The 16,077-nt window shown below is 40.6% G+C and overlaps 1 protein-coding gene across 1 annotated transcript in view; it reads left to right on the top strand.

Moving 5' to 3' along the window:
- COL12A1 (collagen type XII alpha 1 chain) overlaps positions 1-16,077 on the top strand; it is a 113,901-nt gene that overhangs the window by 41,328 nt on the left and 56,496 nt on the right. Inside the window, exons 16-26 of the mRNA XM_061131780.1 lie at positions 929-1,050; positions 2,746-2,895; positions 2,977-3,096; positions 3,194-3,358; positions 3,941-4,087; positions 6,799-6,938; positions 7,470-7,599; positions 10,092-10,234; positions 10,529-10,658; positions 12,520-12,660; positions 13,747-13,872. Coding sequence (XP_060987763.1) covers positions 929-1,050; positions 2,746-2,895; positions 2,977-3,096; positions 3,194-3,358; positions 3,941-4,087; positions 6,799-6,938; positions 7,470-7,599; positions 10,092-10,234; positions 10,529-10,658; positions 12,520-12,660; positions 13,747-13,872 — 1,514 coding nt within the window. The remainder of the gene's footprint in view (positions 1-928; positions 1,051-2,745; positions 2,896-2,976; positions 3,097-3,193; positions 3,359-3,940; positions 4,088-6,798; positions 6,939-7,469; positions 7,600-10,091; positions 10,235-10,528; positions 10,659-12,519; positions 12,661-13,746; positions 13,873-16,077) is intronic.

Raw genomic sequence — 16,077 nt, 5'->3', positions numbered from 1 at the left:
GGGTGTTTCTGTGCTTCAGGAAAGGCCCAGGGGCGAGGGAGGGAGTGGGCCTTCATGCTTGGGGTCAGCTGAGAGGCTTGGGGAAGTGGGGGCTGCTGGAAGGTCTTGCTGTAGGCTGCGCAGTGGAAAAGAAGGAGGTTTGAGTTTTAACAGCGGCCTATACCCTTTATAGTGAAATAAACAGAGTGCTCTGCATTCATTGCCTAGTGGAAAGTTGACTTGTTTTGACTATTCATTCAACAACACTGAAATCTGTTTGAATGCACAATACTTACTTTTATCAGAATAGGGAGGATAAAATTGATTGAGCCTACTGTGTGCCAGGGGGCATCCCTGGTAAAGTATATATATGCAATGCAGAAGACCCAGATTTGATCCCTGGGTGGGGAAGATCCCCTGCAGAACGGAATGGCTACCCACTCCAGTGATCTTGCCTGGAGAACCCCATGCACAGAGGAGCCTGGTGGGCTGCCCTCCATGGGGTCACAAAGAGTCGGACATGACTGAGCAACTTTCACACGCTATGTGCTGGGCACTGTGCCAGGGCTTTTTGTTTCCTTGCAAGTACAACATTTTCAATTGTTTTCTTAAAGCCCATTACTTAGCAGTAGTGAAAGTGAGAGCTTGATCCTTCCCTGACTTGCTCAGTGGGAAGGTGGGAATTCTACATCTGATGGAAAGGCAAGGTGGAAACTGGTGCTCTGAACCCCCAGTGTTCTCTAGAGCGCTAGTTTCCCTCGATACCTCACAGTGTGAGCTTCAGCTGGAATGTGATGGAAATTATTTTTCTTCTCTTGCAATGTTATGTATTATAACTTCCTCTGAGTGATCATTTGTAAATCAAGCTGAATATTTATAACAAAACAAAGCAAAAAATGCTACCACTTGAGCTTATTATACATGCAGACTGTATATTTTAACATTTCAGGGCAGGTACCACCTATAAAGTAAATGTTTTTGGAATGTTTGATGGCGGAGAAAGTTCACCACTTGTTGGACAAGAAATGACAACTCTTTCTGACACAACTGTAATGCCAATTTTATCCTCTGGTAAGAAATTGAATTGCATCCCCCTAAGAAAAGTTAGTACCGTGCAACTTTTTCAAATGTAAATTGTTGGATTAATCATACCATGAAAATCAACCATTAAATTTTACATTAAAATTTATTTCAGTAATATATAATTAAAAAAATTCTTCAGACATCCAGCTAAGCACACTTTGCCAACATTTTTTAAGGCTTTCTTGTCAGCATTACATTAGTTACATAGTACTGTATTATTTAAAACTGAGTTTTTCAGTGGATAGATGATGTACATTTTCTCTCTTTTTAATGATTAAAATGCAATTTTGTTTCACTAAAGTAATTGTAGAAAGGATTTATTTGGGCTGAGCAAGTGGTGTTTGGTTATTGATGTGTTAATAGGTGGGCAGCTAAGACTTGGGAAGCAAAATGGTAACATAAACCCCTTAGACTTTTGCTCCTGCCAAGACTACAGCTTTGATACACATGAAGCTAGATTTGAACATTCTTAGCAGTGAGGGTGGTGGATAGAGTTTACTTTTAAATATTTTCATCATTTGCTTGTAAAGAGTAGGTCTTGGCCGAAGCAGACTTGTAAAGGCATAGGTGCTTGGACAGCGTTGGGGAATCCTCACTCTGATGCACCATCCAATATACCAGTGAAACCTTTGTATAATGAGCATCACTGAGTTTTTCTGTTTTTTTTTTTTTAAATAATATAAAGATCAGATGCTAACATGGCAAGTAGTTGGAAAATTCATAGCTGGTAACATAAGCTCTTGGAAAAGAAAGCATTTGAAAATATGGATGTGGATAAAATAAAGTCTGAACTCTTGCTGTTTTGCATTGATGTTCTGTTTTTTCTCTTATGATGATATTAACTGACTTATATTTTTATTTTGTAGCTTGTGCACTGAGGATTTGGGATAATTCTCTTTCCAAAGCTCCCTAGCTTTCTATCAGTGTGTGCTTGTGGTCTCTGTAGCTCTCAATTTCTATACTTGTTTGCATCTTTTTTTCTAGATTGTCTTCCTTCTCTTGATTTTTTTAATGTGCAGATTTCACCATCTGTACTTACCTGATTGTTATATGTAGTAGATGATTAAGTTATTTAAACCTAAATAATAGCCATCAGATTTTTAAGCAATATATCTTTACTTCAGAAGGGTTGAGAGTTCTGTGCCTAATCCTTAATAATATATATATTATTGAGAGTTTTCATTCATTCAAAAGATAATTTTGGCTCACTGAACCTTTTCCCGGCTTGCACATTTTAAAGTTCATCTCATACTTGTCTGCTAATGACTACTGAAAATTGAGAAAAATGCAAAGTTTTATTGAGACTGTTATTTCCTTATAGTCAGAAGGCTGTAGATTCCCTCTCATATATTTCAGTGTTTGGGTTTGTGAGCCCATTCAAATTTATAATGACATAAACTCAGTCTCCATGTTCTATGACTGTGGCCGTAAATATAGTCAAAGATGAAGGACAGATTTTCCACTGAAATGATTATTAGAGGGCTGGATAGTTCCTGTGATTCTTATCGGAGGCTCTAAGTCATATGGACACGTTTTCAAAGTCTTGAACCTCCAATCGCCTCTCTGAGCCACAGAGCTGAGACTGTTAGGTGAGCCTGGCCCCTGGGGTGGCAGAAGCTGGTAGGCAGTGACCCGACAAGGAATGCGCCCTGACCCTGTGCTGTCTCGTGATTGCCGCGTCAGGGATGGAGTGCCTCACCCGGGCGGAGGCAGACATCGTGCTGCTGGTGGACGGATCCTGGAGCATCGGCCGGGCCAACTTCAGAACCGTCAGGAGCTTCATTTCCCGCATCGTGGAAGTCTTTGAAATTGGCCCCAAAAGAGTACAGATTGGTAGGTCTGACAACACTGACGGCATCTAGATGTCTTCGTCGGGTCTGTTTACATATGCTAATGCCAGTGGTGTCCTTTCAGCCCTCGCTCAGTACAGTGGGGACCCCAGGACAGAGTGGCAGTTAAATGCTCACAAAGACAAGAAGAGCCTGCTGCAGGCCGTGGCGAACCTGCCTTACAAGGGAGGCAACACCCTTACCGGTGAGCCAAATGGTCCAGGGCGCTGCCCGCTCTCTCTTTTGTCCGAGCTCCTGGCTGAATAATGATGTGGCTGATTCTCTTTTAACAATCCCACTAGGGATGGCCTTGAATTTCATTCGCCAGCAGAGCTTCAAGACCCAAGCTGGCATGAGACCTCGAGCTCGAAAAATCGGTGTTCTTATCACTGATGGAAAATCCCAGGATGATGTTGAGGCACCTTCCAAAAAACTCAAGGATGAAGGCGTGGAACTGTTCGCTGTTGGTAAGCATGGATGAGAATAGCCACGCCCCCACGGGTGACAAATATTTTTGCAGAGGATGATTTTGTAGTTAAAAATATTTTCTGAAGCATGAAAAATACAAAGACACACTTTCCCTATCACACAAGTTATCAAAATAATGTGCCAGGAAGTTCATCTATTTTCTTCTTTTCTCCTCCTAATGGGAGGAAACTACGCGGCTTCTTGGAAGAGAGTAGTAAATCAAGAGGACAATTGTAGTGTTAATAGGATTCAGGAAAATTCCTATTTTGTTTTCCACAGCATCATGTTTGTTTTTGATATCCACTATTTTATAATACTTTCCAGAAAAAAGCACTAAACAAACTCTTTTTGGTGGGGAATTGGTGCTCGAAGCACTGAGAAGAAGCCAAACAAAATAACCTTCAGTTTGTATTATTTTTTGTTTCTATTTAATTTATGTAATCATTTTATTATTGGGGAAAATCTTATTTACATTCTAGCTAACACTGAATGTATAAGGGTAGCCTATGAAATATTTGCTTCGTTCCATGAATTTTTTTCTGAGACATGCTTTTAATTTGTGTATGTCCATTTTCCCCAAGGTATTAAAAATGCTGATGAAGTTGAGTTAAAGATGATTGCAACAGATCCTGATGATATCCACGCTTACAACGTGGCGGATTTTGAGTCACTCTCTAGGATTGTGGATGACCTCACCAACAACTTGTGTAACAGTGTCAAAGGTCCAGGTAAGATTAGCCCAGGTTCTCACCCTCAGAACTGTTGGTATCTTGGCCCAGATAATTCTTTGTAGAATGGAGGGAGTGGATTACTTTGTGCATTGTGAGATATTTAGCAGCATCCCTGAACTCTGCCCACTGGATACCAGTAGTATCCCCTGAGTTAGGACAACTAAAAATACCTTCAGAATGTGCTGAATGTCTGCTGGGGAGAACACTGCCCCCAGTTGAGAATCATTGATTTAGTTCTTGAATTTTCTCTGATGGCATCAAACTGTAAATGACTTCTAGATTATTTGAGGATACATTTAGTTTATATGTGCCTCTACCAAACACATGCTTCCTAGGTGGCTCAGTGGTAAAGAATCCTCCTGCCAATGCAGGAGATTCAGTTTTGATCCCTGGGTCGGGGAGATCCCCTGGAGAAGGAAGTGGCAACGCACTCTAGTATTCTTGCTGGCATAATCCCATGAACAGAGGAGCCTGGCGGGCTACGGTCCACGTGGTCGCAAAGACTTGGACATGACTGAACGACTGCACACGTGTGCTGCACACGTGTGCTGCACACACAGAGACACATACACAAGTGAGATTAGGGAATAAAGAGGGGCTTTCTTGCCTGGTGTATATCTATTCTCTGGTAAAGCATCTTCACTCCATATCATTACTAAATTACTATTAAATGCCCCAACCAGAGATGATCACATTTGGTACTTTGTACTTGTAACCTCTAAACATAAAGACAAATTACAGTGTTAGAGTGTGGATTTTTAGAAAGGGTATTATCTCTCTTTACCACTGAAGAAATAGATTTAGAGAGATTCAGTTACTCACTCAAAGTCAGATGGGTAAAGATGTTTTGAGACGTCCTTGCAAAAAGGTAGCTATTGATAAAGAATTAAGATTTAGAAATAAAATTATAGAAGTGAATTTGTAGTGACAAGTGGTATAAAATGATTACTATCTGTGTAAATTGTAGGTCAAATCATGGTAAATACTAAATTGAAGGTATTTGGAAAATTAATGATATAAATGATGGTTCTTATTGTATGAGAAAAATTTCTTTCAAGTAAATGTAGATTCTGGTAAAGACTGTCTTTCATTAACTTACTCTGGTTTTGGAAAGTTGGAATGAGTTTAACAAAGTGGTAGAAATGGTTCACGTGCTTTGGATACTAAGGATACGTTTATTTGAATGTTCCTTCTTGAATTTCTCTCTTCAAAATTTTGCAGATTTTCTTTTTGGATTTTGAACAATAGACTGACCTTTTCCCAGGAGAAATAGACCAGCCAGGAAGCCAGAATTTGTAGGCGTCTGGCTCTGGATTAGCTGAGAGAGTTGTAGTTTTATTTAGTTGGAGAGAACTTTGAGTGGGGATGAAAACATCTTTTATCTGTTTTACTTTATTTTTTTTACATCAGCTATGTAATAGTTGCATTCATTTAGTTTCCCAGACAGTAAAATTGCTTGATAATTTTGTAGGCTTGATTATGACCCAAGTACAATAAGGGTTAGGATACTAAGAATGGAATTGCTTTTTCCCAGCTTTGGCTTACAAAGAAAGTAGGAAGAGTTCTTATGAGAATGATTTGCTATGCTCATGGAGTCGTTGCATTAAGTCTCCCATAATTATTATTTGGGACATCTCTCTAATGGTCATATTGAGCCCAATATTTCTATTTTCATTTATATTGATTCCAAATATTTTTCTATATTAGTCATTTCACCTACACTTATGAACAGAAAAAAATAAAACACAGGCAGTAGGATAGTCCTAAATTTTAGAAGACTTGGTTGTTTCTCTCTGAGTGAGAAAGTAAGTAGGTTCTCTTACCACTGAATTAGATCCTGAAAGGAAAGTAAACATAAATAAGAAATCACTTCTGTCCTCACAGAGCATGACTTATAGTTAAGAAGATAAGACATGAATGTAAATAATCAACATGATAATGAGGGCAGTGAACTTGGCTGGTACCAATAGTGATAGAAGCAGTAGAGTTGTCAGGACCCATGTTATCATTTACTGATACATGTAGAAGGTGGGAGAGCAGAGAGAGTATCTCGGATGAGTCAGAGGATTTGAATCTAGGTGACCAATAAACTGTGATGCTGTCAGGATGAGGGGAGCAGCTTTTAAAGAATGACAAGAGCTCAGATTTGAATTTCCTGAGGGTGAAGAATCTTAGGCCACCCATTCAGAGAGGACTTATAGGCACTGGGCTGATTTACTGGAGAAGACTCTTGAGAGAGTCCCTTGGACAGCAAGGAGATCAAACCAGTCAATCATAAAGGAGATCAAGCTTGAATATTCATTGGAAGGACTGATGCGGAAGCTGAAGCTCCAATACTTTGGCCACCTGATGCAAAGAGCTGACTCATTAGAAAAGACCCCTGATGCTGGGAAAGATTGAGGGAAGGGAGAGAAGGGGGCAGCTGAGGATGAGATAGTTAGATAGCATCACCAACTCAATGGACATGGATTTGAGCAAACTCCAGGAGACAGTGGAGGACAGAGGAGCCGGGCCTGCTGCAGCCCATGGGGTTACAAAGAGTCAGATATGATTTAGCAACTGAACAAGAACAACTGTAACTTCTTAGTATATGGAAGAATGTGTGTAAATGCTTGAAATATGGAGAGGAACACCACTGCAACCTAATTTAAATATCACCATCTTGCTATGATAATGAAAAAGTCTATTTACTTCATTTCCACGTGCAGGTGACTTGGAAGCACCTTCCAACCTAGTTCTTTCTGAGCGGACCCATCGTTCTATGAGAGTGAGCTGGACCCCTCCTTCTGACAGCGTGGACAGGTACAAGGTGGAATACTACCCAGTGTCAGGAGGGAAACGGCAAGAAGTGAGTAGACAGTCCTTACAGCCCGCTCCTTCCTGTCCTGAGACTGGGCCCTCCTCCTTAGGGCTCTGGGAGGAAGGCCGGGGGGATGTAGGGGGCAGAACTGGGTCCATGGTGGTGGGCTCCATTTCTTGCAGGGCAAGCACTTCCATTTAGGTTTAATTAGAGGGAAGAGCTTTTAATTTCTTATGCTTTCCAAAAATTACAGTATCAATTAAATTTTTAATTAGGGATTATGAGGGCATTTAATTTATTCATGAGTTTATACCAGAATCATCGAGTAGGAAGGAAACATTGAGGACGTTCTAATTTTATGCACTCATCTTACAAATAAGGAAACAAGAGCTGGGAGAATAAACTGTATGGATTATCCAAGATCTCACTGTAATCTGATAGTTTTCAAAAACAAAAACAATGGTCTCATTAAAGAATATTTCCTAAGGTCATTGAAATTAACTACTTCACAATCAACAGTAGAAAAGAGGGAGCTGATTCTAACAGAAGTTGTTATTATTTGTAAATTTTCCTCCCTAGTTTTATGTGAGCCGATTGGAAAGGAGCACGGTCCTGAAAGATCTGAAGCCTGAAACTGAATATGTTGTCAACGTATATTCTGTAGTGGAAGATGAATACAGTGAGCCTCTGAAGGGCACAGAAAAAACATGTAAGTCAGATTTAAAAAAAAACTCATTGTTTAATTTATTAAGGTAAAGAGGTGTCAGGCCATGTGGGATTTTTTTTCATTTTCATTTAAAAAAAATTATTGAAATATTGGTGATTTACAGAGTTGTGTTAGTTTCAAAGGTACAGCAAAGTGATTCAGTTATATGTGTGCATTCTTTTTTTTTAGATTTTTTTTAGATTCTTATAGATTATTAAAAGATACTGAGTGTAGTTCCCTGTGCTATATAGTAGGTTCTTGTTGATTGTCTATTTCATATATAGTTGTTGTTCAGTCGCTAAGTCATGTCTGACTCTTTGTGACCTCATGGACCTAGCTCACCAGGCCTCCCTGACCTTCACCATCTCCTGGAGTTTGCTCAAACTCATGTCCATTGAGTCAGTGATGCTATCCAGCCATTTCATCCTCTGTCGCTCTCTTCTCCTCTCGCCCTCCATCTTTTTCAGCATCAGGGTTTTTTTTTTTTACATATCAGTTCAGTTCAGTCGCTCAGTCACGTCAGACTCTTGGCGACCCCATGAATCGCAGCACACCAGGCCTCCCTGTCCATCACCAGCTCCGGGAGTTTACTCGAACTCATGTCCATCGAGTTGGTGATGCCATCCAGCCATCTCATCTTCTGTCGTCCCCTTCTCCTCCTGCCCCCAATCCCTCCCAGCATCAGGGTCTTTTCCAATGAGTCAACTCTTCACATGAGGTGGCCCAAGTACTGGAGTTTCAGCTTCAGCATCAGTCCTTCCAATGAACACCCAGGACTACTCTCCTTTAGGATGGACTGGTTGGATCTCCTTGCAGTCCAAGGGACTCTCAAGAGTCTTCTCCAACACCACAGTTCAAAAGCATCAATTTTTCGGCACTCAGCTTTCCTCACAGTCCAACTCTCACATCCATACATGACCACTGGAAAAACCATAGCCTTGACTTGATGGAGCTTTGTTGGCCAAGTAATGTCTCTGCTTTTTAATATGCTATCTAGGTTGGTCATAACTTTCCTTCCAAGGAGTAAGTGTCTTTTAATTTCATGGCTGCAATCACCATCTGCAGTGATTTTGGAGCCCCTCCAAAAATAAAGTCAGACACCGCTTCCACTGTTTCCCCGGCTATTTCCCATGAAGTGATATAGTACTGTGTATATTTTAACCCCAGCCTCCTAACTTATCTCTCCCCACCTCTACCACTATCCCCCTTGGTAACTAGTTTGTTTTCTATGTCTGTGAGTCTATCCGTGTTTTGTAAATAAGTTCATTTGTACTGTGTTGGATTTCAGTAAGCCTTCCAAATCATTCCTTTATTTGATAGCTCTTCAACACACATTTACTGAATGTGTACTTTGTGCAGGTACTCGATAAATACTTTGATTTTCTGCTTTTCATGGCTGCTCCTGCCTTCTTGGGACCCACTGGGTAGTCATGGCCAGAGTTTACTTTAGAGGGAAGGGTACCTTTCACAATTGTCCACCTCTTAAGGGAAGGTACCATGTGGGGAGTGGGACTCAGAGTATCTGGAGGAGCAGCTGTGCAGGAATGATCCAGTTCAGTTCTGCATGAGGCCAGATCTTCCCGCTGGCAGTGAGAGCTCCTTTTTTATTGACTTTTGGACTCTGGCCTTTACTAGAGAAGCTCTGATGGCTTTGGCTTTGAGTAGAGCTTTGGGGAAAGATATTCCTCACTCCTATTCCTGGTGGGGTTTCTGAGGCCATATGAAAATACTCTTTCCTTCTCCCATCTTCTTGGCTGACCTCCAGGAAGAAGGGAGACCTCTTAAAAGAAAGAGGAAGGAATGGGTGTAACTCCAAGGCAAGAATCTACTCCACTGACTGCTCAGTCCCTTAGGTCTTTATCTCTTCTATTTCCCTTCATATTAGACCATTAGGCTGGAAATAATATATTTCATAATGGGCAGGATTAATCTGATAATTCCTTAAAACTTTAAAGTCCATCTTTGGACAAAAAAATAGAAAGCTGTGTGGATATTAAGTGAAGAGGAGACTGTAAGCCTGTTAGTGTGCCTCATGGGCTAATCTTCTCTTTGAAGAATCCCCTGAGTTCCACTTATTAGTAGACATCACTCTCACTTATTTTTTCTAAAGTAAAAATGAAATGAAATGAAATACTAGGTTGGCTTTTTATATATGAAATTCCATGATTGAAGAACGAAAATGGTCAACTTACAGATGTTCCAGAAAAAGAGACTGAAACCTCAGGAAGTTAGTCTCTGTTTTGGCTTTTGTATAGACGTACTAGAATGCCATTTTACATTTAAATGTCTTTTCTTTATGAATTAGTTATCACATGCAGTCCTAGTAGGTGTTGGCATGAAACAATGAGATTTTTGAGGGGAGAGAAAGGGATTATATTAACTCTCACTGATTTCTCACAACAACTCGTTTTCTATTTACCATATACAAAGGATGCGGTTAACAAATGAGGAGAATGACAAGAGTTAGAATGATGTCTGCTTTTTTATTTCAACAGTGCCAGTGCCTGTGGTCAGCCTGAACATTTACGACATTGGCTCAACCACCATGCACGTGCAGTGGCAGCCAGTCGGGGGCGCTACTGGCTACACCGTGACCTACGAACCCATCAATGCCACAGTTCCGACCAAGCCCAAAGAGGTGGGAGCCCTTTATTTCTTTATCTTGGGTCTTCTTGAGTCCCCGTTAAGGGGCAGTTTACTCGTTAGCTCATTTATAGCTTTACACGCAAAACAAAAAACAGATTAGATTTGTGGCCTGTGACACATCTTAAAAAAAAATAATCAGTATGAAAAAGGAAATGCCGTTCAGAGAAATGAAAAATAAAAGTTGTGATCAAATCTAGTGGTCACAACTTGGTGTGATTGGCTGTCCCTCATTAGCGGAAATGTTTCATTTGAATGTATTCTTCCGCCTCGGCTTGTCCATCTACAGATGCGCGTGGAGCCGACAGTGAATGACGTGCAGCTGAGTGACCTCTTCCCCAACACTGAGTATGCGGTTACAGTCCAGGCTGTCCTGCATGACCTCACCAGTGAACCCGTCACAGCAAGGGAAGTCACCTGTAAGATGTCACTAAGTTTCCTTATTCCTTCATTGCTGTGAATGTGACTCATTCGTTAGGCTTTTTCTTTTGCCCAATGATGCTAAAAATGATTTTGATTGTGTGTAAGTTGTAGGGTGATTCCTTATGGCCAATGTTGTTTCTGGACTTAGGGCAGCATCTTAAATCGATTGTTAAGATTTGCATTTATTTTTCCATATTTAACATATCAGATTTTCAGATGGTATCATGCAATCAGTGGTGTCTTACAGTTGCTCTTGGTGAGGTGTCAGTCAGGGATCAGAGCGTAAAATAATGGTGCATCTTACAGTCCATGTTGTTGTTGATCCATGAATATGGTATACACCATTAGTGAGAAGGGGATGTTGGAGAAAAATGCTAGGTTTAAGATCAAGATGTTCCAAGTTCTTGTTGAAGTGGAAACTATGGCACATCAATCAGTCTGTTTATGTGAAGTAAATTAACTCAATCCCCAAACATATTGATCAACTGTGACGTTGCAGTCTTCTGCCTAGGTATTGGGAATGTGTTGATAAATAACGTAGGGCAGGGTGGAGGACCCCGACTCCTTCATGGTTTGCACTTCTCTTGTGTGTGTTATTCAGCCTCCTGTGTGTTTCTGGTTTGTTTCACTAGCCTTTAGGTGCTTTTTTCTTGAAAAGTGACAATGATGGCACTTAGGACCCTGGTCTCACCCAGCTGGTAGTTTTGTTTCATGCTTCTTGGGGTGGGCATGCTGGGATTCTAAGCATGTCTTGACTTACATTTTGTGAGTCTCAGCCTGCATTTCTAAGGAAATTAAGAAGTTGTAAGAAGCCTTCAAGGGGCTATGGGGCTGAGACAGAAGCATGAAGAGACAGAGAAGAGAAATGCTGCAAGGTGGGGCAGGATATAGTCACGGACATCAAATAATCACCTTTTACATGTCAGACCCTATCTGGAACTTGTGGTTTGTAGAAGTGGGGTGGTGGCGGGTGGAAAGAGTGGGGATCCAGCCAGGCATGGAGACATATTTTGGAGATGCTGAGTGAGGGGACCCAAGTCATAGTGGGATTAAAGACAGACATGGCTATAGATTTGGATATAGGGCTGGACTGCAGCACCAAAGGAGGGGAGGGTACAGAGAGAGGCTGAGAGGAAAGCATTGAAGGGATGGAGGTGTAGGAGCATAGAGGTGGAGAGACAGATTCAGGAAGAGACATGTGCAGACTTGAAATGAAAGACAAAGAAAGTTGGTCAAACAGGCAGCTAGAAAGAGTGAGATACATCTCATGTGGCAAGAGAAAAGCTCTTCTTTAGTTATCCTCCTCCTTGTCCTTTTTAAGGTAAAGCTTTGTCTGACTTGGGGAAAATTTATTGTTGGATTTGCTCCTAACCATTTGGGCTTCTGTGGGTTTTTTCTTATAAACTTATTGGATGCATAATTTTGAATCATCGTCGTTCTTCACTCTTGTAACCATTTGTTTTGCTATCACATACTTCAGGAAGCATGACACTTTGATTTCAATCTCAACTGATTTAATATTTGATAAAGAAACATAAGCTGTACATTTATGGTGAATTATGATTTATTATAGCTGAGCAGCAAGTAAGAGTTTATTTAAGTAGAAGGGGAGAAAGTTAAATATAAACGAGAAAGAGTTGTTATAAAAATTTAAATTTATCCTATTTTTAAAAAGCCTTCTTAAGAATTCATACCTCGTAGAATCAAAGTGCTTTTGTCATCATAACCAGTTTGTTTAGTTACTTTGCTGCACACCTTTTAAGTTTTCTCCAAGCGACTTCTTGAAAGCTTGTGTGGAAACTGTAGAGCTTTGTGGTTGAGAATAAATTCTGGTCCTAATTTATCATGCGTCTCCAGTGCCTCTGCCCAGTCCTCGAGACCTGAAACTCAGAGACGTGACTCACAGCACCATGAACGTCCTATGGGAACCTGCGCCTGGAAAAGTGCGTAAATACATAGTTCGCTACAAAACCCCAGAAGAGGAAGCCAAAGAGGTAGGTTGAGGTTGGAAACGGTTTAGAAATATTTGTTTTCCTAGTAGGTTTAATGGAAGAATCTAAACAGGTATAGCATGTTTTGAATACTTGTCACTTTATGAACATAATGTTGAAAACTTGTCATATATTAACAAAGCACTATTTGAGTAATGATAATATATTGGACTGTTTTGCATTTAGTTTAGAAATATTTTGCTGTGTGATATTAATCCTAAAACATCATCTCTTAGTAGATAAAGGGTTACAGAATCCTGATGGTATTTCGCTCTCCTCCTGATGCCTAATATGGTGCTCTGCATTCTATGAATGACTGAAAGATTGTCATAACAATGTTCCTAAAAATGAAAGATAGCAAGGGGATTCAGGAAAGAAGAGGGGGAGTTTGTCTGGGAATGGGGAGGTAGGATAGTTAAACAGGGCAGAGAGAAAGTATGAATATAGTGTCAGGAGAGCATCTCTTTGGCTTTGAATGTTTCTGAGTTGATGCTGGGATGAAAAGCTATTTCCATGACAGCCTGCTTCAGAGTGGGAGCAAATTGAGGGGCTTCACCAGCAAATGGGTTTAAAATGTTATGTTTCCCTGAAGGGACACTAATGTAAGCACCTCAGAGGCAGTTTTGCAAGCTAGAAATAGTTTCTGTGAGCACCCAGTTGCAGACTGCGCTGGTCTTCTCAACTGCACGCAAGCTAATTTAGACCTGTGCACATATTTGTTTCATTCTGGGTTTCAATTTTTGGAAGCAGTACCATGACCAGTGGGTCTTATAAGCTAATGTGCAGGAGAATTTTTCTGAAGGAAACGAGGCAGTGACTCTCAGGGAAATGGGGAGAAAGCGATCAGGTTGTTTGAATTCCTAGGCTGTCATCATTTACCAAACACAGGGCTCTAGTACATACACCGTTTCCACTTTGGAAACTATAAATGGTCTTAGGTTCCTGGACTCTTAGGCAAATTGGAAAACTTTGCTGGTTTTTTTTTTTTTTGTACTGCCGTTCTCATGCTCTTGTGCTGAGAGACACAGCCAACAACAGAAAGATGTCAAAACTAGACTTTGTAAAAATAGTTCCACCGCTCTATTGTAGGTAGAGGTGGACAGGTCACGGGCCAGCACGCCGCTTAAAGACCTCTTCTCACAAACCCTGTACACAGTCAGCGTGTCTGCCGTATATGAAGAGGGGGAGTCTCCCCCCATGACTGCGCAAGAAACCACCCGTGAGTTTTGCTCATGCTTTAATGATAATTGAGAAATATCACCGCATGCATGTGTCACTGACTAACTGGTTATTTCATTTCTTAAAACTTTTTTAAATTTTTTTAATGGAAGTATAGTTGATTTATCATGTTGTGTTAGTTTCAGTGAAGGGATTCAGATTTATATGTACCTCTGTAATATATACTTTAGATATAAGTATATTCCTTTCTGGAATCTTTTCCCTTATAGGTATTATAAAATATTGAGTATAGTTCTCTGTGCATTTCTTAATGCTATTTTTGCCAGAATTTAATAATGTTTGGGATCATAGATTGTTTTTCACTTAGTTACTTCCCATCTTCTATCCTTATGTCTATTCCTTTTGTGATAATTTCTCTCCTGTTATTCTACCAGCCACTGTCACTAACTAATTCATTTTCCAGATACTTAACTGGTGTGTGTGTGTTTGTGTAGGGGGATGGAGAGAAAGCATGCTACTTCCACAGTATTTAACTCAATTATTATTGCCTGTCGGTCTTTTCCTGTCTATACCACTTCCCTCTGGCTCCCTCCTAATGACGTCTGAGACATTTATTTTGCTCAACTTTGAACTTCCAGTTTCTGGCTCAGTGCTTACCACGCCATTTTCTAAATAAGTTGTGTTTAAGAAATTGAAGTCTAGAGCCAGCAGAATTCCCAAGAAATATAATATATTGGGAGCCACATAGGTAATTCAAAATTTTCTAATAGCCACATTAGAAAAGGTAAGGAGAAAAATGAAATTAACTATAATAATGTGTTGTATTTAACCCAGTGTATCCAAAATATTAGCATTTCAAAATTTACCAGTATAATAATTATTAGTGAGATATTTCACATTTTTTTGATAATAATTTATTTTTTAAATCTGATGTGTCTTAATTTGGGGCTTCCCTACTGACTCAGTGGTAAAGAATCTGCCTGCAGTGCAGGAGATGCAGGTGACGTGGGTTTGATCCCTGGGTCAGGAGAATCCCCTGGAGGAGGAAATGGCAACCCACTCTAACATTTGTGCCTGGAGAATCCCATGGATAGAGAAGCCTGGTGGGCTACCGCCCACGGAACTGCAGGGTAGGATACGACTGAGTGAGCATACATGCACACACGTGTCTTAATTTATGCTTTCGGTGCATCTCAACTCAGATGCCACATTTCAAGTACTCGATAGCTACATGTGACTGTTGTCTCCCATGGTGGACAACACAGGTCTAGAGAATTCAAACAACTTGCCCAGCCTTGCCCAGGAAGCTAGTGGTGGGATAAGTGCTGTGGTCCAAAACTTTTCCAGCATCTTTATCACCAGAGGATCAGAAACTTCTTCAGTGCCCTGCTGTCTGTACATGATCAATGCCTCTTGTCAAATATCACAGCCTCCTATGTAACTTCAGACAGTCTCTACCTCTGCTGTTTTCTTACCATGTGAAATCTCTTAGCAGCTTCAGTTGCCTTCTTGGCATCAGTTCTTACCTGGGAAGGGTAGTGGCTGGAGATGAAAATTTGCCCGTAGGTGCACACTGGCATAAATATAACAGGAATAGTAAAGGGAAGGGAAAGTTCAGGAAGAAAGACTAGTGAAAGCAGGTAATTTAGCATACTAAATTAATGCTTGTTTTTAATCCTTAAGATTTCCTAGGAACTTTTAGACACATCCAAAGTGCATCCTTCATGGTTGGTTGGTTCTGCAGTCATGCTTGTCAAAGTGGGACCAGTCTCTCTGTCTCAATGGGCCTTTTCATTGTCATTATTAGAAACAAATTTTTGATAGCTCTGGCTTTTGTGTAGTTGGCTTTGGTTACCAGGAGATAGAAGAATAATTGACAATGAAAGCTCAGAACGGGTGGCAGACGTTCCAAATTGCTTGCGCTGCAAGCTCACTGGGGGTGCCTGGTCAGTAGAAGGGTGAGGGATTTCAGCCATCGTCAGCACTGCAGGGCTGTTCCTGTCTCTGAATAGAGCTGATACAGTCAGCTTCACATAGTGTGTTAGGTTAGTAATCTGTAGGAAAAGCTTATTTGTGGGTTACTTAGATCATAAGATTTCATGGACCATGGAGGTTCATGCACTCTCTGATACTCCAGGCTAAAGTGTGGCTTCTGTGTTGCTGTGGAAGAGTCCAGGGTTTTCCTTAGATTCTCAAAAAGTGTGAAGGGCAAAACGATGAAGAACCACTGTGTTAGAATAGTATG

This window comes from Dama dama, chromosome 28 (assembly GCF_033118175.1).
Source record: "Dama dama isolate Ldn47 chromosome 28, ASM3311817v1, whole genome shotgun sequence".
Lineage (NCBI taxonomy): Eukaryota > Metazoa > Chordata > Mammalia > Artiodactyla > Cervidae > Dama > Dama dama.
The sequence above is the reverse complement of the archived record's forward strand: the minus strand, read 5'-3'. Positions and strand labels throughout refer to the sequence as shown.